Below are 25,377 nucleotides of genomic sequence, written 5' to 3' on the forward strand. Positions count from 1 at the left end.
CTTCCCTTTACGCAATATCATAAAGGTAAACTCTGCAGAATGGGGACTTTATGAGACACCCCAGTGGACTGAGACACATAAATAGTGGATGATTACAAAGCAGACGTTTGTCTCTGCAAGCATGTGCAAATCCTATAAGGGATAGATGGCCGTTTGGGTATTTATTGGGCCATAACTCAAACTGCAGATCTGCTCCCCTGAATGAAACCAAACACGCGATGAATGACAATGCGATACTTCCTAAAAGATGACACGTTCTGCCAAGCTAAACAGTGTGGGGTGTGGGGTTCACTGAAGGGAGAGCTGCATGTTCAGCTCTTTGGAGGAGGATGCTCACATTGACAGTACTGTGCACTCAATAGCTGTCAGCACTTTTTAAATGGAGAACATAGCAGAACAATCAAGAATCAACAATCAAGTTCTCACTGATCAATTGGCTCTCTGGCAGTGTTCAGCTGACATTACAGATTGAAATGTGGTTCAGGATGGCTGGCAAGGGCCTAGTCTGGCTTTCATGGATGTTATTTCATCCCTTGTGATGACTAATACCCGATCAATTATTTCACCCTAATGGCCCAATTGCAGTGAGCAAGCTTGCAGGATGTTTGAGTTCAAGTGAAACCAAAAGAAACCATCCATGCATAATCTAGTGTGCACTGCAATACATTATAAAAGATTGTTGAGCCAGAGGTGATCGGGCAATGGTGGTGGACAACCAAGCCATGACAAATAAGCCAATTATCAATGGAAATACAGATGTATCATCAAATTACAGTTATTACAAAAAATGCAAACCTCAGTATGTGTTAAAAAATCAGCCTCTTCTGTGGGTCTGCTGAGGAGGAGCTGTGGTCGCTAATTTGGGATTGGTGACACATCAAATTGAGATGTTGGAATATCCTGAAGAGGTAGGAAGGCTCCACGGGGAACACAATACCTTCTTATTGATCTCTTTGCACTCAAGGATTGAGTGCATCTGAGGACACAGATTTTGGACCCAGCCCTGAAACACAATCTCTCCACACTCCGCAGCTCGGAAACTTATGTACACAATTGTCTTTTGAGTGACCTTGTGGTTTATTTTATGGCAAAAACCAATTCTGCTACTTATCCTCTTGGTTGTTTTGGAGGAAAACGTGGCTGTGGGGCTCCATCAGGCTCCATCTCTCCTTTCGTTTCTCTAAAGGACACTGGGTTTTGATGACCTGTTCTGAAAAATCAAGAGGATGAATTTTATTCATGTATTGTGAGCTCAGCATTATTGATTGACACTACTGTGTCTAACCTTAGCGTATATTTCACATCCTGAGGTCAGTCAGGCCAAATGGAAAGAAGTCACCCAATATATTAGGTACAGTGTGTACTGTACATAGTGTGTGTGTGTGTGTGTGTGTGTGTGTGTGTGTGTGTGTGTGTGTGTGTGTGTGTGTGTGTGTGTGTGTGTGTGTTAGTGTGTGTGTGTGTGTGTGTGTGTGTGTGTGTGTGTGTGTGTGTGTGTGTGTGTGTGTGTGTGTGTGTGTGTTTTGATTGATTGAAGAATTTATTAGAAGTTTGCAATATAAAAAAGTACAGTTTCATGACAGTACAAATCACTGGTACAAGGTCAACTTGAAGGAGATCCTAGAAAGCCGAGGCTTATTTCCACAGGAACCACACTTTAAGTATCTCATATAACATTGAAAGACAGACGGATAGAACATAGTACTATCAGTTTCAAAAGCATAACATCAAATACAAAGGCAGAAAAAAAAGAAAAGGGGGGGGGGGGGGGAGCATGGGGGCTTAGTCTATTTACAAGTCACGTGTGTGTGTGTGTGTGTGTGTGTGTGTGTGTGTGTGTGTGTGTGTGTGCGTGCGTGCGTGCGTGCATGCGTGCGTGCAGTGTTTTTGTGTGTGTGTGTGTGTGTGTGTGTGTGTGTGTGTGTGTGTGTGTGTACGTGCAAGTTGGTGGCGTTGAGAGTTGACCTGGAGATGGGCATGCAGGGACAGGTCATCAAGGTCACACAGCTCACCTGTGTTTAGGGACATGCACTGCACACATAGACACCAAAGGTGGCTTGAGCCCCTGCCCTTTTACCCGTCTGTAAAAAGCGCCCTCTCCAGACCATGAATGCAGCTTTTACTATGGTGAAAGAAAATGCAAATGCCCTCTTTCCCTTTTAGATGTCAGCCCCTGCCTCTCTAACATTCTCTGCACGTCCTTGCCTGTGTTTAATTAACCCTTGTCCTCTGTGGCCATTTGAGCAGGCTCTCTACTGACCCGAGGACTGTGAAATGAGGTGGGCAAGTTTGTTTTTCAAATGACATTTTTATTCTATGTGTTTTAGTTGATGCACTGTGGCGGTTGGTTTACAGCAGTATTGTTGCTGTCATGTGTGTTTCCAGTTCCAGGGAAATGTGACGCCTCAATGCTCCACACTGTTAAAGACAGGATTTTCTGAAAGGAAATAAAAACTTCAGTTCAAGTTCAGTTGTTTGCAGGGCTGGATTAACCATTGGACCGGTGGGGCCGTTGCCAGGGGCCCGTGGCTATCAGGGGCCCTTGGGGGAACTGGGCCGCGTGGTCATTGACAATTTACTATTAAATGTATACGTTAATTAAAAATCAAATGTGTGGGACCCTCCTCTACAGGTGCTTTCTTATGGTGGAGGGGGGCCTAAAAAATTATCAACCAGGGGCCCTCGTGGGGGTTAATCCGTTCCTGAGTGGTCTAATGATCTGACTTCCAGCAGAGAGGTTCCATATTCGAACCCCAGTCTACCTGTAGTTTGATGATGGAGTACTTTGGAATGTTCTTTGTAAATGTAGCACTGGCCCTTTAAGAGAGCAGTGCATATAGGGCCTCGAACCCTAGCCAGGGCCAGTGCTACATAAAGATATGCATGCATGAGTAACTCAAAAGAATGCACTGCGCACCCAAGGTATGTGTGGTTGGGTGGCTTAGTTGGAAAAGCTCTTGGCTCTTCATCCAAAGGTCATGGATCAAATCCCAACACTTGCACCTCTGCATCTGAGCAATAAATTGACACTGATGGTTTGATTTTTCTCTCCTTTAAATGTCCATTGTCATTGACAATGCATTGGGCGCTTAAAGTTAAATATTTCAAAAACTACAAATTATTTCAAAGTAAAAATCTCAAGCATACATGTCCACAGTAAGGTGGAATATTTTAATTGTGAGGTGCCAACGTTTTCAGATTTAAGTTTTAAAAGTTAAATATCTCCAAAACTACAAAACATGTCAAAGTAAAATGTTCAAGCATGTGTGTCCACAGTTAGTATGTATGGTTGAGATTTTTACTTTGTAGTTTTTGAAATATTTAACTTTAAGCGCCCAATGCATTGTCAATGGAAAAAGTACAAACTTTGGCAGGCTACTATAGCTACAAACGTACACCTAGAAACACCGTTCAAACATTATCATGTGCAGCTTACTGTGGAAATGTTTGCCTGAAAATGAATATTTGCAATGTTTCATGGTTTTAGAGATATAGTCTTTACAAAATTCAGAAAATTAACAGATTTGTGCACCTCAAAAAAACACGTTCACCTAGAAACTCCATTCATGCTTTTTATAATTCACCTAACTGCCGACACAAATGCTTGAACGTTTTACTTTGAAATGTATTGTAGTTTTGGAGATATTTAACTTTTAAAACTTGAATCTGAAGACTTTGGCACCTCGCTATTCCTACATACTTTAACCGAGCAACTTGATTCGAAATTCAAAAATTCCACCTTACTGTGGACATGCATGCTTGAGATTTTTACTTTGAAATAATATGTAGTTTTTGAAATATTTTACTTTAAGCACCCAATGCATTGTCAATGACAATGGCCTTTTAAAGGAGAGAAAAATCAAGCCATCAGTGTCAATTGCTCAGATGTAGAGGTGCCAGAATTGCGATCTGATCCCATGACCTTCTGATGATGAGTCAGGTGCTTTTCCAAATTCCAACAGAGCTACCATAACTCAGAATGTGTAGGCGCCCACTGCATTTACAACACATCTTGAGACACCCTGTATATGTTTGCATAGAAAATTCCAAAATAGTGCATCATTGAACTATCTGACTTTCAGCAGAGAGGTTCCATATTCAAACCTCAGTCTACCTGTAGTTTGATGATGGAGTCCTTTGGAATGTTCTTTGTAAAGATATGCATGAGTAACTCACAATGTTTTTGAAAACATTTTTACCTTGGGCAACCAAGATAAATGTGTTTGGGTGGCTTTGTTGGAAAAGCTCTTGACTCATCATCAGAAGGTCATGGGATCAAAGCCCAAGACTGGCATCTCTATGGCTGAGCAATTGACACTGATGGCTTGATTTTTCTCTCCTTTAAATGTCCATTGTCATTGACAAAGCATTGGGCGCATAAAGTTAAATATTTTAGTATATAATATTCGTTTTTGATTTTTTTAACTTTAAGCGCCCAATGCCTTGTCTTTTAAAGGAGAGAAAAAACATGCCAAATAAAATAAAAAATAAAAAAACACTTCAATACTTCAAAACACTAAGAGAGCTGTGCCCTGAGTTTCTGACAGGTAGTAAAGTGGTCTCCGGGTGGATTAACCATTGGGCCGGTGGGGTCGTTGCCAGGGGCCCATTGCCCTAAGGGGCCCTTGGGGGAAATGGGCTGCATGGTCATTGACAATTTACTATTAAATGTATACGTTAATTAAATATCAAATATCTGGGCCCCTCCTATGTCGTCAACAGGTGCTTTCTTGGCCCACAGATAATCACCATGGCTTAACCAAGCTGGGTAGTGCGTGTCGGGAGGGAGGGGGGGGGGTTATGGTGGAAGGTGGGGGGGACATAAAAAATTATCGTCCAGGGGCCCTCGCGGTGGTTAATACATCCATGGTTGTTTGTGCTTCCCCGCCAATCCCCTCTGAGGTCCTTTTTCACGACAAATTGTATGCATTGTCCGGCAACTTACCAAAGTAATCGTAGCTGTCTATTGTCAACCATGATTAGGCATACTGTACTCAGTGTACTGTGTGCGCACACATGGTTCTAAGCACTTTGAGCCTTCCGGTACATCAATATTAGCACTTACATTTACATTAAAGATTAAGACAGCAACAATGTAGAAGAAAAGAGTGTTTATACCCACTGGAGGAGATTCTCTTCCCCAATTTCAGTCGACAGTGGAAATTCACTGAGGCTTGATTATAGCAGGAGAGTGTTGGCTCAGCTGTGTGCTTTAAGAACCCATGATGTCAGAGCCTTATTTTCCTTGGAGAGCTTCTCATCAGCTGCATTGTTCCAGGAAACCAAGGTCTGTTCTCTGGGCAACAAAAAGACCTGCCCAATTGTAGCCCCCCCCCCCCCCCCCCCCAACGCACACGCACACACACACACACACACACACACACACACACACACACACACACACACACACACACACACACACACACACACACACACAGTCACACACACACACACCCCAACACTATACTCATCTCTGCTGTATATGTAGACCACCAGGCTCCCACCCAACTTGAGTCCCAACGTGCACCCCAAGTTAGATGGCACACACATGAAGCATCGTGCGCGCATGGTGGAGGACTGGAGCGTCACATTTCCCTGGAACTGGAAACTCCTCTCCACGGTGACAATTGTTTCTTACTGCAGGGGCAGAGCGCCTGTGATGAAAGGCAGTGTGTTAACAGAGGACCAGGAAATAATGTGTTGGCCCTTGGAGGACAATAAAATGATGCTGCTACTGATGTCATATGGCGCTGAGTTCTGAGTTTTTTTTTTTTTTTATGCTGACAGAAAGTTGTAGAATTGATGTAGTAGAATGATTGAATTACAGCATTGGACTCTGACAGGTGATGGAACCAGTGGATAGAGGTGATGAAAAAAATGATTCCACCGCATGTTCCGTTATGCTACGTGGGAATTCGAAATGTAGTCCACCAACTATGCCAAGAAGCGAATAAAATCTTGATAGAATTATGACTCCCCATGCATAGACAGAACTATGGTAAGCTGATGACAGGTCAATCAGAGCTTTAAAACCCTTATTTACATCAGAAATGTTTATGATTTGACGTTTATTCCATTTGGCTATGGGATATCTTCCAGTGAGTAAACATATAGAGGGTTTGAGTGAATGTGGTTGAAGGTCCCCTTTACTTCAAAGGAGGTTTGACAAATACTGTCTGTGGATGCCCATCAAATCACATCTGGTCTTGGTAAGATTATTTGACGTTTGGCTTTTATGCTAATGTTCTTTGTTACAGAATTATGGTAATGTCTTCCTAGAACTTCAGATCGGGGAACATTTCTGAATTACCAGATAAAGACCTTCACCCCTTGCTCAGAGTTCATTGGATTAGGGTGGTTGATGGAATGGAGAAACGTTGCTGCATGGCTCTGTGAGATGGGGTGATATATAGGTCTCCAAAGTGGAAAATACACACAAAATAAGAATGCCATATCACAGATTTCTTTTTCCAGAGACATGCGATGTCTTCAATGAACAAAGCACGAACAAAGAATAATGCAAAGAAGAGGAAAAAAGAAAAAGAAAAGAAATTCCCATGAATGGAATCAAATAGAAAGGTGGGTGGGTGGGGGGGGGGGTATTATGAGAGCGCGAGAGGGAGAGAGGTTAGAAAAACAGAGTGTGAAGCTCAGAAGTTCAGTTGTGCTTCTGCTGGAACGACGATGCCCCTATGGACCAGTTCAGTCCTTCAGTAGAGGTCCTCACCCTCCAACAAAAATACTTACAAAATAAAGGCTGACTGCTCCAAGCAAAATCACTTCAGCTGGGCTCAATAACTATTATTCATGTCCCATTTCTCCATCTCTGTGCTATGGCTTCTGGTGATGTTAAGGTAAGCTTTCTACTGTGTTTTTAAGAGCCGGGGAGAAACTGTCAATGTAACCCCTGTTTGTTTTTTTTTGTAAAAGTTCAACCTTTTTCGCCCAACCAACTGGTGACCATTACCTCTGCGCAGATCCTTGATGATTCAATATAGATACGCGCAAGCATTCGATCACAAGCTCCTCTAGGCTATGGGAGCTGAGCTGTCACACATGAAATTTGCTATAAATGAACCAAGTAGGATCATCATTGTCGTCATCGTCATTATCATGATCAATTGAATTTCTTGGTCAGTCACAACAGCCACTGATGCCTCTCAGAGATATCTCACTGTGGGCATTCATTCAATAGAGGTTTTTCATGTGGCACAGTTGGTCACCGTCTGGTTTCCTGCTGTACTCATTACAGCATGTGGATTGTAACAGAAGAGAGGTCCAAATAATTACAGCCCTATGACCTCCTGATGGCCTTGGTGACATTATGTGGCAGTGTGCAGGAGCTTTACAAATGATCCTTTCTCCGCTCATTCACATGTATTCTTCCATGCCTTTAAAAAGGGGTAATTCGGTGATTCAACTTATTAATTCCTATATTCACTTACCATGGGGAACCTGTGGCTGCTTGACAAATATGCTCTGACCTATGGCCTGCGCAGTGATGTGTCCACCAAAGTTGATAGATACATCACAACAGGAGACCTAACATAACTTGGTTGAATTTAACTACACTCAGTTAGCAGAACACACACATCATGACACATGCTTAAAAGTACTGCTATAAAAGGGGGCTGCCAGAGCGCTGACAGTCACTGACAGGTGAGGTGATATCAGTCTGCCGATTGCCACTTTCTAAGACTCAAGACCGCACCTGCAAAAAGATATCATGATCTCGGTATACTCCATCTTATGTTCTCTGGTGCTGTTCTCCGAGTTGAGCAGCCATTCAGTGAGTTCAGCCATACCTGCAGGCAAGCTAGATGATGACAGAACAGAACCAGACAGCATGGCATCACTACTGGACGATGAGGGGATACAGGACCCCATAAGAGTGTACAGACGAACCCTCTTCCTGGACAACACGCTTGAAGATGGAAACCCCAAGATCATCCTTCTGTCAGTAAGTGGCGTCCACAGCGTACCATCATCCATACAGTACCTAATGACCTAATGTAAAAATAACCTTTGACAGAAGTGATATTTGACAAATTCAATGTTTTAAAGAGTAGGTATTCAAAGCAGTGTGCACTATTTAAAGTAGACTCTAGATACTGATCCATTTTTGAGCGGTGCTCCTGTAACAGGAGCTAAGCTCCAACATCTGGCTTTGTCCGGTCAAAAACTGATGGGAAAAATGTGTTCAAAAATGTCTGGGGCTTAAAGGGCCACTTCACCTCTGGTACAACCAGATCTTATTTTATTGTTATTTGGGACACAATCAACACAATCCTGAGTTATTCTTTGTGTTCAATCTGTGTTTTGAGATATTTTAGTATTTCAGCTGTTCTAGTGATGCGTTTTGCATCATATGATGCAGTATGATGATGCAAAATGCATCATATGATGCAAAATGCATCACTAGCACAGCTGAGATACTAAAATATCTCAAAACACAGATTGAATACAAAAAATAACTCAGGATTGTGTTGATTGTGTCCCAAACAACAATAAAATAAGATCTAGTTGTCCCAGAGGTGAAGTGGCCCTTTAAGTAAACTGAAGCGTGGCCTACATCTGGCCTACATATTGGCACAGATGTCTCAACGTTTGTTGTATGCCCAGGGTCCCATTGGCCAAGCTTCACAGGACGTGCTGTGATTTGCCTAGTGGGACGCTTGATGAAATTAACTCATAAATGGCACTGCTCACTTCCCACTAGGTGTGATTTTTTACTTTTTGTTTACCTCGATTTAGAGTGATTACGTAAAAAAAAAAAAAGTTTCTGTTAAAGATTAGCCTACTTTCATTCAATGGATCACAAGGGAACATGGTCTTGAATGGCAGTGCTTCCCGATTTGTTTCGGTGGGTTTGTCGCCAAACTGCAAAGCAGGGTCCCGCTGCAGCAATGCAACAATTTGTTCTTTGAATATTTTACAAAAACAGTGTACAGTATACATTTTTTTTTTTTATAAATCCTAAACTTGGCAACCAACATCATACCAGTTTGGTCATAGGTCACATTTTTACTGCACTGCTGGAAAGCCAGGAGCACTGATGAACATGTCAGATGAACAAAAGTGTAAAAGCTTTTATTGGGTTCACACAGTGAGAGGAACGATGACATACAGTATGTCTCTGTTCCCTCAAACGTTTGGCTGAGATGTGTAAAGACGTTATCTGGCAGCCTCTCTAGCGTGTCGTGAACGCGGTGATTATCTCTGCTGTAATGGAACAGAGTGGAACCATGATGAGAGGAAACAAAGCCATTTGGTTGAATAGGGACTCCAGAAGAACAGGGCCTACTGGCCACTGCCACAGTTCAAATGGCTTAGGTGTGCGAGTGGAAACTTGCCCAAGTAGGACACGTTTCTTCCATGTTGGGGTCTGCGATCCAATCATCCAACAGAGGCAAACAGAGTTCTCTCCATGCAGTATACCAGTAATTTGCAACCTTCTTAATTTCAAGGACTATATGTTTGATATGCATTATTAGACCATGGATCCCATTCCCTTATTTCTGGGACCCTAATCTACGCTGTAAAATGAGTACAAATGGATGATTTTTATCACAGTAGGTTTTCATATTGTGTCAAGAGGGTCGATGAATCTTCCTATATACCAGGGGTCTTCAACGTTTTCAGGCCAAAAGGACCCCTTAGTCAAGAGAGAGAAGCAGGGACCCCCACAACCCATAGATACTATATAGTTTCATCGTTTGACAGCACCATCATCAGTGTATATTGGATTCATGTCAATTTGTGTGTTTTCAGATATTTAACCACTTGAACTGTCAATACTTAATAAACTTGACCATTCACTCTGTACTTGGTCTGCTCTTTTTCCCCCTCTACACCAAACCACTTTGCCGAAAAATAGCCCATCTACAATCTCGCGAGGCATTGTGAGATTGTAGATCTGCAATTTTTGGCTTAAGTTTTCAGAATATGGACGCTAGGGTTCAAGTGGTTAATATCAAAAAGGAGACAAAAAAAGCTTCTATCACACAAAGATTTGGAGGACCCCCTGTAGTAACTCTGAGGACCCCCTGATGAAGATCATTGCTATATACTGTATTCCACACGTGTGTAAATGCTGTTCTGCTCCACAGGACTCAGGACTGAAAGGACACCGCAGACACGGTCTGAATCCAGCCTTTGCCCACGGCCTGGCTCAACTCTCAGACCCCAGCTTAGAACAAACTCCTGCTGAATACAGTTTCAAAGTTGAGCGCAGGGAGGCCGACCTCGACCGTAAGTATAGGGACGCCTATCCTATGTGTATTACCACCAGTGGTGTAAAATAACTAAGTGCATTTACTTAAAGGAGCTATAGTCAACTTTTTCTTGAAAAACGGATGCTAAAATAAAAATAATGTTTCGAAAATATTTTATAAAAAAATAAGCTTCATATATGTGTTTCTATTCATAAATTACCACAAAAAGCGTAAAATAATGATAAAATAATAATTTTGGCCATTGTCAGACTGACACTTTGTTTACATTCTAGTCTATAGACTAGGATGTAAAAAAAGTGTCGGCCCTACAATGAAAAAGTTGACTATAGCTCCTTTAAGTAAAGTACAAATACCTAAAAATTCCAATAGGCTCTATGCATATACGCCATTTTGTTCTACTTCCGGGTGTCTTTCGACTTCCTTCACAGGTGTTACCGATGATACTAATGAAGGGTCTGTTCCATTCTGGTCAAACAGAGTCAGGGTGCTGATATTGTGCATGTTGGCTCACTGGAAACACTCTGCTACAAGACCCACTGTGCAATAAATCAAACAGAGCCTTGATTAGTATCATCAGTAACACCTGTGAAGGAAGTCGAAAGACACCCGGAAGTAGAACAAAATGGCGTATATGCATAGAGCCTATTGCCAATGCCTTTACTTCTACTCCACTAATATCTCAGATCTAAATATTGTACTTTCACTCCACTACATGCATTTGAAAATCTATACGTTAAGTTACTTTGTACAAAGTAACTATTACAAAAACATACATTAACCACTTCAGCCCCTTATATATTTTGGCCATTTGAAATCGCAATGCGATGCATCGTGAGCTTGTAGATCTGCCAAGTTTCAAAAGATTGGTATAAATTTGAAAACTTGAAATGGGACATTCTGCATAATGAGTACTTTCCACTATTGGTACTTTCTCGACATTTAATTGTAAGGGCACGGTCACACCAAAGTATGGTTGCCAGCTGATAATGCATTTCAAAGGGAATGGAGCGGATGTTTTTGAGAAATCTGCCATTTGTGCATTTCCGCTCTATTCCGAAGTGCATTGGCAGAATCCGCTTATCAGCTGTCACACCAAACTACCTATGAGAGTGAATTCCCGATCGGATTCCGCCAATGCATTTCAATGAGATTGGCAGGAAACCGCTCCATTCCCATTGAAATACATGGCGGAATCGGGAACACACTTTGGTAGTTTGATGTGACCGTATTGCTACTTTTACTTTAATTAGAAATGCGAGTACCTTTTCCACCACTGTTTTGTTGTCACTTAACCACTTAAAAACCATTTACACTTATTGACCTACAAGCACACTGTGAGCTTGTTGATCAGCTAGCGGTTTCTATACTGTGTGCATCTAATATTTGTCCCAAAATGGAGCTAACTTATTTCATGTCCTTTCTTTCCCTGTCTATAGTTCTCCGATGTATGATAGGAAGAGTCTACAGACCCTGCTACGATAAAAAAGCCTAGGCTCTCCTTTAATCTGCTGTAAAATACATTTCTTCCTTGTGTTGCATGGTTCCTTGAAGATATGTTGCATGGTAGACAAAGAGAAAACATAAAAATGTGTAAAACAAAATAAAAGTTTATTAATACGAAATAACCTGGAGCTGATTTACAGTGTGGATTTTGATGGTGTGCTATTAACAGATTTGAGAGTATAAAACTATAGGTCGATGACAGCGATGAAAGGCGCTTGAGGCAGAAAAGGTTATTGGCAGTGCGTCTTGGAGCGAGATTAATCTGAATCCAAGCTCCCACTGATCTGCTACCAAACTGATCTGCTTGGGTTTCAGGCACTCAGCACTAACATTTTCCACATTTAGGGCAACAATGGCTTTCTTTTACGCCACTGGTAAACGAATGTGCGCAGCCAGCCGCACACCCCCCCCCCCCAAAAAAAGATCCATGTTTATCTCTGACATGCATTCAACCATCTTTCATACATCCAATGCATTTTGAAACAACTCCCATAATCTAGCCAACACACTGTTAAAACATAATTGTCTCTTTATGTGTCCAAAATGTTAGGATAAGAATTAAAAAAATTATAAACGGCAAAAGTAGTAGATCTACAAGCTCAAAACACGTTGCTTCGTGCTGCGTTACAAGCTTGCACATCTGCTACTTTTGTGTGACACTGTAGTATGATTAAGTAAGCCATTCATTTATGAAAAAATATAAATAAATAAAAAACACAAAAAGCTCGAATATTGAGAGCAATGATATCCCGAAAGTATTACACTCTAAAGAAGCTGGTTAGCTTGCCTTGTCCAGATATCAGCTTCTTTTTACTCTGGCCCTTGGTGGGGTTCTTAGCTGGCATTTTGCCAGCGACACTAGGGGGGCATTTCTTTGTTGGGGGCTGGTTCTCTACTGCGCCATCTTGCTCAACATCCACCTGCTTCCTCTTGCTGCCTTTGGCCTCTTTCTTGCTGGCCAGACTGGCTCCACGGCTCGGGGCATTTCCACATCTCGGCCCAAAAGCAGCCCCCTGGCATAGACCTCTCTGCGTCTTACTAGAGGACTCTGTGTTACGATCTGCTGGAAAGAAGGGAACAAAGAGTTACAGGAAGGTTAACAATCTGGTAAAAGAAATAATGGGAGGGAGGGGCAGAGGGTCGTGATGAAATTGCTGACGTTAGCCCCGTGTTTAAACAGGCTGCGTGTTTATTCTACTGAACCGAGCTGAAATTGAACATTTGTCATGTAATCTGATGGAGCACGGCCTGAATTCCCACAGAAAGAAATAGTGAAAGGGAAACGTGAAGAAAATGAAGTGTGTGTGTGCACTGTGCACGCACGCGTGCACAGGCTTCTTTCGGTTTTTACTACAGATGTGGGGGTGAGCAGGTTTTATAGAATGGGGAATCATTTAAAGGTTGATGGTAAGTACCAGTCCCAGGGCTGGGATTGGGCAGGGTTCGAGGCCGTGGCCGGGAAGGTGGGACCGGGCTCCGGTCCAGATGTGTGGCGTCAGAGGGAATGGAAGCCTATCCCAACAGAGAGTGGGGTGGGGTGGGGTGGGGGGTCTGGGACTCGGTACGTTACAGCATGTGTATGTATTGAAACTTGGAGCTGTTCTGTGTTAGCACAGTACATGCGGTCTCTCCAGTGAAAATAAAGATGGATTCCAGGAATATGGCATTGAATCTGTACCTGTGCCCAGGTCCTCAAGAGAGGTGTGCTCTGGATGCGAGTCCTTGTCGACCGCTGCGGCGTCATGGCGCTTGGGGGCCGGATGCACACAGGTGGGGACCTGGCTGGTGCTTAGGAAGTCCAGCACGCGGTTTAGGCGAGGCTCCTCGTCTTTATATGTACAGGCAAACTGAGATTGGATGACGCGCTCACTAGCCTGGAATAAAAACAAAATAAAACCTTTTATCATACATTACAAAACAGTAACACCTTTTATCATATCGTCGTTGTCAGGTGGAAACCTTGTATGTCCAAAACAGTTTGTTTTGTATTTATCATTTTTAAAATGATTTAAACTAGTGAAAACAGCTGATCTACAAGCACACAACGCCTCGCGGTGCGAGGCGTTGTGTGCTTGTAGATCAGCTGTTTTCACTACTTTTGTGCGACGCCCTTGTGTGATGAAGCAGTGCTTTACTTTGCGAAAAAAAAAAAAAAAAAAAATCTCAAATTTGAAACATGGAGATACGAGGTTTCTGCCAGACAGTGACGATATATATTACTACAAAACCCATCTATATGACCGTAGCGTGGCAGCTCATTAATGGGTGCATTTGTTTTATAGGACAGTCTAGTTATAATGAAGTCAAGTACATGAGAAGGCCTCAATCCTTGCCGTGGGGCATAAGGATCCACTGCTTTCACCCGCCGTTTGATCTACGGCGGCTCCGGATTACCAGAATCAAAAGGATTTCACCCTTCAGTGTAGTGGGCCCCAGTAGCGAGGAGGAATCCAAGGGAAGAAATACAGTGTGCAAAGCTGGGTGGGTCTGTACAGCACAAAGGGATCAAAGCCTGGGAGAAAGGCTTTTCAAAAGGCTTTTCAAAAGAACCTCTCAAAAGAGCACCTAAAACAACAGTAACCCTAAGACCAAGGCGCGCTGCAATAATGGAGCTAAAAATGTAGCCTGCCCTGATAGCATGCCAATAAACCATATCTGGAACGCCCCAGAAAACAATGGGAGGGGAGGGATGGAAGAAGTAAAATAGCAAAAATTGTGACCGACTGGGAACATCTAATCCAATTACAACAGGTGGGAGCCCAAGGTTAGGTGGCACCGTCTGTTCAAATGGCTCCCCAATCCACTGGGGGAAATGCTGTCCTGAAATAACCCCTGTGCACCCACTGAACCACCGCTGGAGGCACCTGACCAGCACACTCCAGACAATACAGCAGGTGCAATCAATTTCTAAAGTTCTACAGTATGCGAGCCGCACACACATACTGGTAGTGGAAATGAGAGATCACAGGTGTCCATCCTAGCATAGCACAATTCGCCTGAAAATGCATAATAATCAACGATATCAGAGAGCGCAAATAACTTGGCATTAATTGCTTTATTATTCCATTCAGGCATTAGAGGAAAGCAATTTGAGAGATCCCCGATGCAGAAATTTAAATGTGTCCATCGGCCTGTGCTGTGTGCCAGTTGACGTCAGCGCATGATGAAACCGCTGGAGAAGTCTGGGGATAAAGTCATTCAGCAGACAACAGGAAACAATAACCTTTCAAGTTTCCCCCAGCTAGTCGGGTTACGCGACTGATATGGCATCTTCAAAGTGAAATTGATGCAGAAAGCTTCCGCTCACCGAGTTCAGGAAGCGGTGAGCTACCCTGGGACCATTACAGCGCACTCAAACAGGAAGGCGGCCAGATTGTGGGGAGCTGAAATGACATCTGCTTGCGCAATCACATGAAGGAGCCATTTCACAAAATGTGTTTAGCACAGTGTTTCTCAAACGTTTGTGCCAAGGACCCCCAAATTTATATATTTGGCCGCGGACCCCCTCCCCCCCCCAATGTTTTGTGCCAGGGACCCCCCAGAAGAAGAAGAAAACACGATTTGCAGATGTACAAGTTTGCAGCGCAACACAAAGGGACGTGCTGTGACTTTGTATGTCTGTTACTTTTGAAAAACCAACATATAAATGGATAAAGGGGTTGAAATAATTGTGGCCCATCAAGGACCCCTGGGGGCTCTCAGGACCCCACTTTTAGAACCAATGGTTTAGCATGTCTTGTTTGAAAAAGAGTTCAAACGGTTTTGTGTAAAAAGAACCAGTCTAATCTCTCAATGTAAATGATGGAGATGGTATCTTATAGGTCTCTGCTGTTATGGACGCATAGTACATGGTGAAGAAAACTCTGGTGGGTGGGTGGGGTTTCCTTTGTAAAAGGTAAATTCAAAACAACACTTTTATTGTGATGGATTCTGTCACTGGCCTCTACCATGTCTCATCTTGAAACCATCAGAAGCCTGAGGCAGTTTTTTGGAATATGAGGATACTTTATAGACCAGTGGTTACCAAACCTTTTAGCTTGTGACCCAAAAGCAAAATTAGACATTTGCCCGGGACCCAAACTAGTGAAAACAGACGATCTAGAAGCTCACAGCGCCGCATTGTGAGCTTGTAGATCGGCTATTTTCACTACTTCTTAAATATGAAAATGTTTGCTTTTTGGGGATTTTTGAAATAATTAAAAACAATGTAGGAAACAAAAATTAAGGGACCCACAAAGAATGTGTCCGCAACCCACAAATGGGTCCCGACCCAGTGTTTGGGAAACAGCAAGCTGGCACACTGTGTGCAGCAGTGAACACAACAAGGTCCCAAGCACTGCTAATGGGACACCAGAAGGGTTGATGGTTTGGATCCTCGGCCGATAAGTAGTTTTATTCTACAGATTCTAATAACACTCTTAAACTAACACTTGGAGCTAAAACGCAGCTGTGCAAACGGAAACGCTGGAAGCCAGTTAAAGATGAGGGCTTCAGCTAAGCAAATAAATAATATAATACCGGGGAGAAATTACAGGATGTAAAGACATTATTTTCAATGTTTGTACATCTGATTCAATTTGGAGTAACTGATGGTTTGGATTTGGTCTCATGGATGAGGGGGCCTGTGTTACCTTGGGCTTGAGCAGGTCTTGCCGACTCTGGACTCGTTTCCTCAGGGGTTCTGGAGAGGATCCAGTAGACACCTCGGGGGACCTGGAGACCGAGCCACAAACACAGGCAGAGAAAATACGTTTATAAATTACAAGAGCTAGAAGGTTACGCTAACTGAGGCGTCAAGCCCCATTAACGTGACATTTCTGGTGTTAACAGGTATTCCGATATTATATTCAGCTATTAGTCTTATTTGTCTTTATATGGGCAACTGTGCAAAGCCAACCTGAACAGTGTAAAGATGCAGGTCCCCTCAGCTTCACTGAGAACAGGCTGGTCCTCAGACAGGAGATCTGCCTTGTTGGTGCAGGGAGGAGCCAATGCCTCTTCATCCAGTATAGCTAGGAGCACTTTCACTGTCTCCCGGCCACCAAGCGCAGTGGCGTGATTGATCGCATGTGATTTGAACTGGGGGAGGGGGGATTATTAGTTCATGTTGTAGTTACAATGCAATTAAAGAGAAGTTTCTCTAGCACCAACTGCAGCATGTAGATTTTGAAAATACACCTAAAATGAAATGGTTTTAGATTTACCCTGGCCGGACTTATCCCCGTTCCCCGCGTCTCGTTCTGGTGCAGCTGAGAGATCCTCTCCTTCAGGTCCTTTGCCGTCTCATCAGCCTGTGCATACACCTCATCTCCGCTGCTGCGTCCCTTCACAAGCATTGCCCTGATGGAAGACACCAGCCTGGCTCCACATGCACTGCAGATCAAACACTGAGTCAGTCAAAGAAATGTAAGAGCTGTCACACACTGCCTTTGGTTTACAAAGGTAGGATCTCTTTTAAGAAAACAGACTTATTACAGAAAACTCCACCCGAAAATGGCGGTCATGTTGTTCTTCTGATTGCAGAGATTCCCCATCACCATGAACACCCAACATCATTCTCTTTAGGCTAGAAACCAGAAGGCATGGTTCTAATCTGAATCTCTACAAAATATATTGTTCCAGGTCCTCCAAGGCTACTGGATCCTCTCCAGAACCACACAAGGAAACTTATTGGACATATTGGGTCTCAGTATTATTTATACATCCAATTGCGCTTCATTTCCTTGCAGGTCTAAGAGTTATGAATCAGAAAATGTACCCTATAAAAGTCATCCGACATCCAGGGCATCGTAATGTGTCCGCCGATTCAGGCTTCCATTTACTGTTGATGGAGCAGCCCCTGCATTTGTCTTTAAATGACATCAAGGGCCTTGTGGGTTGAAAAAGGAGAGTATATGCTATGCATACGTTTCAGGTTACTGTATGCACTCATTACTTAAATTACATGGTGGCGTAGTACAAGCACTTGTACTACTTGTGCCAGGCATCAACATTTCCAAGGCTTTAGTGAGAAATAGGATGTACTTTATACATTTATGTGTTGACGGGATGATTCTTAGAGTGCCATTGTCAGGCTGGTGTCAAATACTAGTTTTAGTATTGCATAATACCAGTCCCCTCTGCTAAAACATTGGTATAACTGTCTTGTGGCAAATGGCAATGTTTATATTTGACTCCACCAGCCGAAGGCATGGGGAGAGACTATGTTTTCGCCTCTGTCCGTCCGTCTGTGTGTCCATCCGTCTGTCTGTCCATAAAGTTTGTTACCAGCTAATCTCCGGAGGTGTTGGCCCGGTCGCTGCCAAACAGAGCACACACACTCCCTGGATGCCAATTCAGAACCTCTGCCCCACATTTTTCACATGGGCCTGTTCTAGCGCCACCAGGAGGCCGACTTATGTAAGACACATTTTGGGATATTACTCCTTCAGATTTTACCCATTAACACAAATCAATACACAGTATCTCTACAGTCATATGATCAAGACGGATCTGTCCCATATTAAATATTCCATCCTGATTGGCCAAGATTGGCCTCCAAACTTTGCAGGATTGATCCGTTTCGAACAAAATGCCTCAAATCATGAACACAGCGTGCAATTGTAATGAAATTGTGCACGCACATTTGCAAAAGGCCAAGGAAGAAATTACACTACAAAATGTTCAAATCAGCCTCATGGTGGCGCCATGAATGGTCTAAGATTGGTGAAGTACACATGCCACCCTTTTTACATTGGCCTATTATAGCACCACCAGGACGCCTGGCCTGGTGGAGACCTGTGCTCGAAAGAGCACCGCTTCTAGTTTTGTGATGTTGCCTTGTTTTTGTAATGGACTGAGCCTGACAAAGTTGAACTTAACTAAATCTTTACTCTCTTCTCCTGAATGTGAGAAAATGTGGCCCAATTGACACAATATGTATATCTGCCAACACATCTGTCCAAGAGTCATTGGAAAGAAATGTACATTTTCATAGATGGTTTTCTTCCACATCCTATTGCAAATGTAATTTTTCTAGAGCCAATATATTAACATGTATTTTAGTCAGTCATCAGGAGTTCAAAAGAAGCCAAGCCACCATGCCAAGCAAAACCAGGTCAATGCTTCAGGTTTGGCATATCAGTTGAATTGTATCACTTTTGTATATGTCTTAATAGTAGTGTGCACTGTAGCACTCCCTGCTAAAGAGATCAGAAAATGTAAACATAACAAGGTGGAAAGGCGGCTGTCCAACCCTGACCTAGCTCTGGAGAGCGAGCAAGGTTCAGTAACTAAATCATTTGGGAAAACAGATGTTAGCGGAACAAAGGGCCCTGAACTCTCCATAGAAGGTGTTTGTGTGAGGAAATACAGTACTCCACCGAGGGTGTGAAAGGGAGCAAAAGTTGTAGGTTGTTGAAAGACCCGTTTTGGCTTGGTTCACATGGTGCCTCTTCAAAAATGGACTGCTCTTTGGAGACACCAATACAAGAACTGACAACTAAACAACCACTAAAAGAACAAAACTAATGTCCTCCCACTCTGGGCCTGGGATTCATTTCCCCCAAAATAGTCCTCCAAACTGGTGTTTGTGTCCCGAGTACATCCACACAATTTTTGTCTCCGCCAGGCCAAAGTGTGTCTCCATATGTCTGTCTGTGTACAGCTAATCTCTGGCACCGTTGTACCGAAACTGTGCACGCACACTCTCGACCTGACGTTCTAGTCTAGCCCATTAAGACCCGAGCCCGATTCAAATGGCTTCTAAATAAGTAGTTCACACACTTTAAAAGCTGTGAGCTTGTGTATCTGCTATTTTTGAATAGCCAACACAAATCAAGAACTTCCCCGGTTTTAATGAGTTGAAGGAAAGTCAAGGTTTAGTTTAGTACATTCTTAGATTCCCGCTACTACCGGGGCTAAAAACATCTACAATACGCTGCCATTACAATGTGGTCCAACTTGACCGAGTAAAGCTACATTCACTCTGCTGGGACATTCACAGCTTTACTGATAAGATAAGAATTATGATACATAATTCATGATTGGTGTATGAGGCTCATATGACCATATAATATATATATTATGAACTGAGCTTACAGTATAGACCACATTTTGGTCGGCTACTGTAGGTTCAGGCTAAATAGATTGCAGGTCATAGTAACTTTGGTTGCCCTGACTACGAAATCATGATATACTGTATGTCACTAGTGGTGGAAAATTACCAACACTACGTGTCACTTTCTTCCTGTTACTTCCTTGTTATGATTTGGGAACAAATGAATGAGTCCCACGACTTCTTACTGTCATAAACTGTACTCTTTATATACTGTTCTCCTCCATCTTGGAGGAGAGAGAGATTTAGAAAGCTGCCGCTATGGTATGCTCACTGTCTGTCTTCCTTGTCTGCTCTCTCAAAATACAGCAATCTATGGACTGTCCTTTGGCTCGTGTCTCTTATTTTGGTTATGGATTTTATCCATAATCCATATTTGTTTAACATTAATAACTTACATTTCAAGCTTTACCTCAAAGCTCAGTCCTCCTCGAATTATTTAACAAACCGTTTCTGATAACCACTTGTGTTGCATTGCCAAAGACTTGATGAAGAACATAATACACTCTGTAACAGCATTAAGGGTGATCTGAGGAGCTTAAAGTTTGATGATAATTCATTAAGTAAGCAGATCTAAGAAGGAACAAATTATTTAACATAAAAAAGGCTTTGTTGTAGCAAAGATAAACATGCTTTAGCAATCTCAATGTTATCATGGGAACCAGAGTTCGCTGTCATTAGAAGGTTTTGGAGGGAGAAAAGCAATGATCTGTATACAGCAATGGAACAGGTGGGGTTTGATGCCATGATGGTAAAACAGATCGTGAGAGTTTGCCAGACATCTTTCCACGTGCACCCTAGTTTCCCTATTTTGGGGCGATCATCAACAAATTGCTGACGTACAAGTTGCAATGTGAATATGTGATGTGTTTTGCAAGCTTGTAGATCGGCAATCTTTGGCCAAGAAATGTGGAGTGTGCCAGTAGCTGACTAGAAAATACATTGATCATGAGGGGGGAGACCTTTGTTAACCCCATGGAGGAAATTCACCCAGCTAATGGCTTCTCAGATGGTCATGATGAGCATTAAACCGGTGACCTTCTGACTACCAGACACTGACAGCCCCTCTACCCACTACCCAGTGGTGTACTAGAATTGTTTTGTGGGCATACACTCCGTCCTCCGTGGCTATTCCTGTGGCCAGGGCATACGCCAGTGCAAACGCTACTTTGAAAGGTTCACGAGGACATACACTCCTACAATTTCTTTTCTTCACAGCATATGGCGTATACCCAAGTATCAGGTAGAACACAGCACTGTCTCTACCCACTCGGCTACAGCCTGCCCTATAGCAATGGTTTAATTTCGGCTTTGATGCACGTAGTCTACCATCTGTACCCTCAAGTTTCTCAAAATGAACAAACATGGGGACTTAGACTCGGCCATCCACGGGCCGTAGTCGCGCTAACGGCCGCATCGCGCCGCCCACTCCAATGATAAATCACATCTTTAGACAGGATTTTCTCCGGATTGTGTTCCCAGACCCAAAAAACTGAAATAGCTTTAGATCGGGCTTCTAAATGGGTTAGCATTTTGGCTACGTGTCAGCTAGCTTCCTCCTCTCGTCACCCATAGCATTGGCTGGAGTGAAATCCCAAGGCTCTTGGGACAGTGTCGACGGAAGCTAGAGCGAAGGTCTATGGAGAAATTTCTGGCACTCTAGCGCCCCTTGTGGCCGGCGGCACTGTATGAGTAAGAAGAACTAAGAAGAACTTCAACTTGTCTAGTGCCGTGTACCTGGCGTTGGGGATCTCTCCCAGTATCTCTTCCAGGTTGTCTAAACACTGGACAAAATCGGACAGGCCTTTGACGTGTTTCCTCAACGGGTCGGATTCTGCCGGGGCGTAGCCTTTTCCTCCGAGCTGGATGGCTCTCACAAAGGATGCGACAGCCTGATGAACAACAGAAGCAAATGTTGCACCCAATCAGTGATCATATCGTCGACTAAAACTATGGCGAAAAATGTTTGTCGACTACCTTTTTTCACAGAGGAAACTATCAAATTAAATCAAAGCTAAGCTATGATGACTAAAAACTAACACTAAATATATTGACACTTTGAATGTAGGAGTCTCAGAAGTAATGTTGGAGAACCCAGACTGGTGCCTGTTGGGCAGAATAGTCACCATTGACGTCCAGTTGTACAATACCCGTTGTGATGTCAGCATGCAGACAGACGGCGGACATCATCTCCAAATTTGAGCATTGTTTCAGCATGCGGCTGTTACCATGGTGGCGACACTGTTTAGTATGTTGGGCATTATTTCAGCATGCAGCAGTTACCATGGTGGCAACACTGTTTAGTATCAGTGATATCAGCATGCTCATCTCCAAATGTGGGTGTTGTTTCATCATGCGGCTATTACTCATCTCCAAATTTGGGCATCGTTTCCGCATGCGGCTGTTACCATGGTGTTTAGTATCAGTGAAGTCAGCATGCAGACAGACGGCGGACAGACAGACAGACAGACAGACAGACAGACAGACAGACAGACAGACAGACCGTAAATTAACAGTTAGATGTTAGGAAGGGACTAATGGAGAAGAGATCCAGTAGAACTGTTTGGTTGTGCTTGGGTGTTGTGCTCCAAATAAAAGGGAGATCTACAAGCTCACAACGGGTCATACTGTGACACGTGACCTTGTAGATCTATTTTCAGCATGCAACCAAGTGTAAAACCAGCCATTGCAAGGCAATCAAGGACTGCCTAAATACATTTGTCGACAAAATCAACTGTAGATTTACTTGTCTAAAATCTTATATTTAGTCGACTAAAACTAGACTAAAACAGTTCAGATGACTAAAATATGGCAAATCTAATTGTTTTTTGTTTCAAAATTTGCTGTCAAAATTAACACTGCACCGAAAATGTTTTTTCACCCAAAGTAATAAATGCATGTTCAATGTGACTCTTTCTTACCAAAAATAATGAATTATTGCTTTTACGTGCTGCATGCTTTATGTCAGTGAAGGCTTTTCGTCCAAGCGCCCTACTGGGGATGTCCAGAGTATACGCTAAGGCCAAGTCGTTCTTTGAGTTCACCAGCAAGTCCAGATAGGAGCAGAACACTCTCCTCACCACCCTCTTCATCTGCAAAAAAAAAGGCAGAGAGGATGTAGGTTATGAATCCAGTACATTGCCAACTTTCCGCAAGTGAAAATGACTGCCTCAACTCAACAACATTTGATTAGAGGCAGTACTCTTCAGCAGGCAGCAAGAACAGTAGTTTTTATGTCAGCTGTATTAGATTATAGCAAACAGCAGTTGTCTGCCTTCCACTTTGCGTTTGAACCCAAACTTCATCAGCCTAGCTGGTAGTGCAGTAGCAAGCCACCGCTAACTCATGAATCAGCAGGTGACAGAGAACAGCTGCAGGAAAGAGGCTGCTGTGCTAAAGGAGCCTGTGTCCCGGGCCCACATTGTGTTGTGTTTTAAAACATCTGCCTGGTAATTGAATTCACATTGCTCTCTTAAATCTAAGTGATATGATTTAAAGTTCCTGTTAATCAGAGTGAGTTGGAGAGTAAACGATTGCAGCAAAAACCTGGGGGAAAATAAATAAATTCTTGCCAGAAGAGAGGAGGAGGAAGAAGAAGAAGAAGAAGAAGAAGAAGGAAAGAAAGAAAGAAAGAAAGAAAGAAAGAAAGAAAGAAAGAAAGAAAGAAAGAAAGAAAGAAAGAAAGAAAGAAAGAAAGAAAGAAAGAAAGAAAGAAAGAGAGAGAGAGAGAGAGAGAGAGCGAGCGAGAGAGCGAGAGAGAGATGCATTTATTTATGGTCTATACCATGACAACTAGCATTTCATATTCTTAATGACTTAAGCCCCATTCAGAAAATTTCAAATGTGACTGATCTACAAGTTGTGAGAGAGCATATCTGCTTAAAATAGGGATGCCAGAATGAAAGTGGTTAGTACACCATACCATGAGAGCTTTCTTTAGGGCAGTCAGTCAATTAACAGAACATTTTAACTTCTATCACTTACATTTCTATCAATACACGACGAAACACAGCATACCTGCACGCTATGAGACCTGGATTTGTTGGATGGCGTTGAAGGGACTGATGCATCTGCCAACACTGAGGCCTCCGTGTTGACCGACAGAAAATCAAACAGCTGGACCTTGGCAGCAGAATAAAATAAAAGATTCAGCGATAAACTTGCTGGCCTCATCTCTAAGACAGTAGCGTATCTAATCATCCACAATCAAAGCCTGGTTTCAATCAGGCCCTACTCACCGGGCTCACAGGCTCCTCTGGGTCCACCTCCAGCCTCAGCTGTTTGTACATGGAGTGGACATCAACCAGGTCCACGGTGTTGGAACGTTTTAGGAAGGACTCGTACGCTTCCCGGATGAGATCATAGTTCTCTGGGCGTAGGAAGTTTTCGAGGGGCAGGTGAAGTTTGTCTAACAGTAAGTGTTTCCAGGCCATCAGGACATCACTCAGAGCCACTTTGAACTCTCCGTTCTCCTGTCAGAGAGAGAGAAAAAACAGAGAAGGCAGCAGCCATGATTATTGGCTGCCTGGAACCAATCAGGGTTTAAAGGCCATAAGTAGAACTTCTTCCCGAGTCTAAAAATGGGACATGAGCGGTCTCAACAGGAAATCTGTGGTAATGTCATTGGTTGTGAACATGACATTTTGACTAATGATTCCCTCAGGCTGGTACAATAAAGTGGTAGTGGTTTGAAGTCTATAGTGAGGGGATTCTAATAATTACCTGTTTATTCACTTCGGCCATGGTAAGTTGTAAAACCATCAGCATGCCATCCGCTCCATGAATTGTGGTTCTCTCTGATTTAAGAACTCGATGGCATTCTCTCCTGAAGACCTTTACCAATGTCTTCAGATTGTCTTTTACAGTTGCCAATGCCATATTGCACCTACTACACACAGACACACACAAAAGCAAAATAGAACCTCACTCAACTGAAAAGGTTTCTAAGGCCAATTAAGTCCTAATGTGCGATTTGCGAAACAATTTACAATTTAGGCATTTAGCAGACGCTTTTAATCCAAAGGGACTTACAATAAGCAGGTAATACATCAATAAGCAAGATAATGTCAGTATATCAACAACAATATAACAATGCATAGGAATATCAATCTAGAAAAACAATAACATAGGTAGACCACGTCCCTAATCAGTAAAAAAAACTTTTCATGCTATCTAGCTTCATGTATGGTCATTGAGGGAAGGGGAGTGTTACAGTAGTGCTATGGGTTTAGGTGGAGTCTGAAGAGGTGAGTCTTCAGTCCATGGCGGAAGCTAGGGAGTGAGTCTGTAGTTCTAAGTGCGACAGGGAGTTTATTCCACAGTTGGGGGCCAGGAGGGCAATTTGTCTAGGTCGAGTGGATTTTGTCCTGGGGTTTTTAGCGAGGGTTCAGTCAGCATCCCTGTGTTGGCTGGGACACTATGAAAGGAGGAAAATTAAGATTCATTTATATTGTTCCTGCTGTTCTACATACTGCCAACCAGGCAAAGAAATCTCAGATCGAGGCTTTAACTTTTTATGTGAAATATCCGAGATCATTGGGCTTC

At 42.9% G+C, this 25,377-nt stretch overlaps 2 protein-coding genes across 2 annotated transcripts; one reads left to right on the forward strand and one right to left on the reverse strand.

The window, feature by feature from the left end:
• Nucleotides 1-7,726: 7,726 nt before the first annotated feature.
• Nucleotides 7,727-11,727, forward strand: pmch (pro-melanin-concentrating hormone; the record flags this gene model as incomplete). Its single annotated transcript, XM_080754375.1, has 3 exons — nt 7,727-7,960; nt 10,110-10,251; nt 11,672-11,727. The coding sequence occupies 3 exons, from the start codon at nt 7,727-7,729 to the stop codon at nt 11,725-11,727; spliced, it is 432 nt and encodes a 143-aa protein (XP_080610501.1).
• A 252-nt stretch (nt 11,728-11,979) lies between these two features.
• On the reverse strand, nt 11,980-24,711 carry parpbp (PARP1 binding protein; the record flags this gene model as incomplete). Its single annotated transcript, XM_080754376.1, has 10 exons — nt 11,980-12,801; nt 13,417-13,612; nt 16,370-16,451; nt 16,636-16,817; nt 16,943-17,111; nt 21,571-21,725; nt 22,755-22,925; nt 23,851-23,955; nt 24,072-24,305; nt 24,556-24,711. The coding sequence occupies 10 exons, from the start codon at nt 24,709-24,711 to the stop codon at nt 12,497-12,499; spliced, it is 1,755 nt and encodes a 584-aa protein (XP_080610502.1). The 3' UTR covers nt 11,980-12,496.
• Nucleotides 24,712-25,377: the final 666 nt, after the last annotated feature.

Source organism: Nannobrachium achirus (genome assembly GCF_963921795.1).
Source record: "Nannobrachium achirus genome assembly, chromosome: 23".
NCBI lineage: Eukaryota > Metazoa > Chordata > Actinopteri > Myctophiformes > Myctophidae > Nannobrachium > Nannobrachium achirus.